Genomic DNA, 2545 nt, shown 5'->3' on the forward strand with positions numbered 1-2545 from the left:
GGAGTTTGCCCCATGGATGGGCTCAGGGAGGCTGTAGGCAGGAGGGGACCAAGACCCAGCCCCCACCCCCATATTCTCCATGTTTCTTTCAGAGTTTCAGGCTATCTGTTGACTCTGTCCTTTCCAAGTGACTGGGGACCAGGGAGTCCAACACCCTTGAGGTAGAGAGCAGGAAGACCTGGAGGGCCGTGTGGAGGGTAGGTGGGCCTCGGAAGGGCAGGCGCTGCCGGCCTGCTGCAGGGGTGGAGCCAAGCTGCCACAGAGAAGAGACAGATGGCAGAAAGCTGGGTTTTTAGATTCTTTTTATTGAAGAAAAGAAAAGGAGAGAAAAAATAGATTCCCCACCCTGCTTCTTCCCGGAGTGGCCCTAGTCCTGCCCCTGGGGCTCTGGGTCAGGACCATGCTCTCCGCCTGGGTCTGGGAGGAGTCCAGGGTCCTGGAAGGGAGTGGGGGGTCTGGCTGCTTCCCGAGGGGTAAGGGTGTCTAAAAAACGGAGCCAGGCTGGCGGGCCATGGCAGTCCTCTGCAGTGGAGGCTGAGGCGGGCATCCTGGGACGTTGGCTGCACCAGGCCTGTCCGAGTCCACAGCGCTCACCTGCCTGCCTGCCTGCTTGCCCACTGAGGTTTGCCCAAGGAGGGCAGAGTCTGAGGCACCTACTGGCCTCTGGAGCCCTGTGCGAACGGGCCATGCCACCTCCTGTCCTGTGTCTGGCTCTGGTCCCAGCACCGCCGGCCCTCTGCCTGGCCGCCTCCCGGGCGCCCTGAGGCCGGGGCAGGGCCTGGCCCGCCACCGCGAGCGCATCTGTGCCCGTCCTGTGGCCGGAGCGGGCTGAGCAGCATCCCTCCTCCTGGCCCGGTGCGGGGCCACCGCCGGCCCCCTCAGACCTCTGTCTGGAGATCAATGATGTCCTGGCCCACCAGCGGGATGGTGGCACCCGCCTTCTCCCACTCCACGCTCCGCAGCTCCAGTGGCGAAGGGGGCAGTGGTTCTAGCTCCTTCTTCACCCAGGCAGGTGTCCCGTGTGGCTTTCGGAGGCTCTCCCAGGCCCGCTTGTTGGGAGTCTGCTGTTTCTCTGGCTGCTGGAGGCCAGTTGTGCAGGGAGGGCAGGTACAAAGAGCAGCAATGGGAGAGGGGGGAGAAGAGAAAGCCTCTCAGGGAAGAACCCCCAAGAGCAGCAGTCCCCAGCCCCGACAGTCCCAGGCTTGGCAGTGGCTGCATCTCCAGTGATAGAGGTCAGGGTCGGGGCCAGGGCTGTGGTGAAGGGCAGTCCGGAACCTCCCAGACACCACCAGGCTCAGAACCTTCCTGCCCTGTGCTCTGCACACCGGAGGGGAACAGACACCACAGGGAAAGCCAAGCAAAGGACCTGGGGGGATGTGAAGTGGGGGCGTGGGAAGTGGGGGGCCAGGAGCAGGGCCCTCCTGACCTTGTTGTCCAGGCCTGGGGCCTCCTTGTCCTTTTCAGCCGCGTGCTGCAGCTTCCGGTTCAGGTCCTGGAACATGTCCTGGTGTCGCTTCCTTGTGTGCATGATCTTCTGTGGGGTGAGGCCACAACTCTTGAGCCAGGATGGGCACAGCCACCCCTCTTCTGCCACACCTGCCATTGGTTCCCGCGGTCCGACCCTGAGTCCCCTCCCAGCTCCCATTTATGAACATGGCCCACATGCTCAGTCAGTGTGTCCAGGGAAGAGATCGGCACTCACCTCAAAGTCCAGCTCTGCATACCGTGATTTCCGTCGCTGCAGGAAGAAAGGGGTAGTGCTCATGGGTAATGTACTCCTTCAAACAGTCTAGATCACAAGTCCAGGCCCTCTGGCCTGACAGTGAGGGAGACATCATCCTGCCTTCAAGGTACTGAATCAGGGTGCTCACGAGGTGCATCAGGTACCCAGGCTGCCTATTCCTCAGGGACGTGGGCCTAGCTGGGGACTGGGAAGGTGTGCTGTGGCCAAAGGGGAACCCTTGACAATGATGGGATGTGGGTGGGGCCTCAGAGCCCTTACCCCAAGGCCACCCAAGTTCCTGCCCCCAGGCCTGCCTCCCCACAGCTAGGCCAGGTCACAGAGGGTCAAGGAGACTTAATCTTGTGGCCACGTGGCCGGGCTTCCCAACAGTAAACTCAGGGTGCTGAGAACCCTATCCTGACTCAGCTCCATGTTCTACAGGCTGAGCAAGACTCAGGGGCAGTGCAAACTCCAAGTTGACCAAAGTAGAGAACTTTGCTAAGTGCTACCCAACTGTGAAAGGGGCTAGACTGCACTTGGGGCCTGTCCCTGGCCAGCCCTACCCACTTCTGACATGCTCAGAGCCTCCAGGCAGGGCAGTTCCAGCTCTTGGCTGGAAGTTTGCCCACCCCTGCCTCTGCAGACTCTGGACCACCCTCACCTCCAGGGAGCTCACGGATAAGGTGGCCACGTTCTCGTTCTTGGTCCCAGCCCCTGAGCTAGGTCCTGGGTGGGCTGCGGACTCCCCCGTGTCTCCCAGACTGGGGGGCGCAGGCTCCAGCGTGGGTGGTGGGGGTAGGGGCTGCTGGGGTGGAGGGGGTG

At 62.1% G+C, this 2545-nt stretch overlaps 1 protein-coding gene across 5 annotated transcripts in view; it reads right to left on the reverse strand.

Moving 5' to 3' along the window:
• Positions 1 to 285: 285 nt before the first annotated feature.
• Adgrb1 (adhesion G protein-coupled receptor B1) overlaps positions 286 to 2545 on the reverse strand; it is a 71038-nt gene continuing 68778 nt past the window's right edge. For all 5 annotated transcript variants that reach the window (XM_008851043.2, XM_008851044.2, XM_008851046.2 and 2 more), the window contains 4 exons: positions 2385 to 2545; positions 1703 to 1738; positions 1427 to 1534; positions 286 to 1076 (listed from right to left, as the gene is read on the reverse strand). The exon at positions 2385 to 2545 is cut by the window's right edge and continues 543 nt beyond it. In XM_008851043.2, coding sequence (XP_008849265.1) covers positions 879 to 1076; positions 1427 to 1534; positions 1703 to 1738; positions 2385 to 2545 — 503 coding nt within the window. In that variant the 3' untranslated portion in view covers positions 286 to 878. The remainder of the gene's footprint in view (positions 1077 to 1426; positions 1535 to 1702; positions 1739 to 2384) is intronic.

Source organism: Nannospalax galili, unplaced genomic scaffold (genome assembly GCF_000622305.1).
Source record: "Nannospalax galili isolate Female #2095 unplaced genomic scaffold, S.galili_v1.0 scaffold525, whole genome shotgun sequence".
Lineage (NCBI taxonomy): Eukaryota > Metazoa > Chordata > Mammalia > Rodentia > Spalacidae > Nannospalax > Nannospalax galili.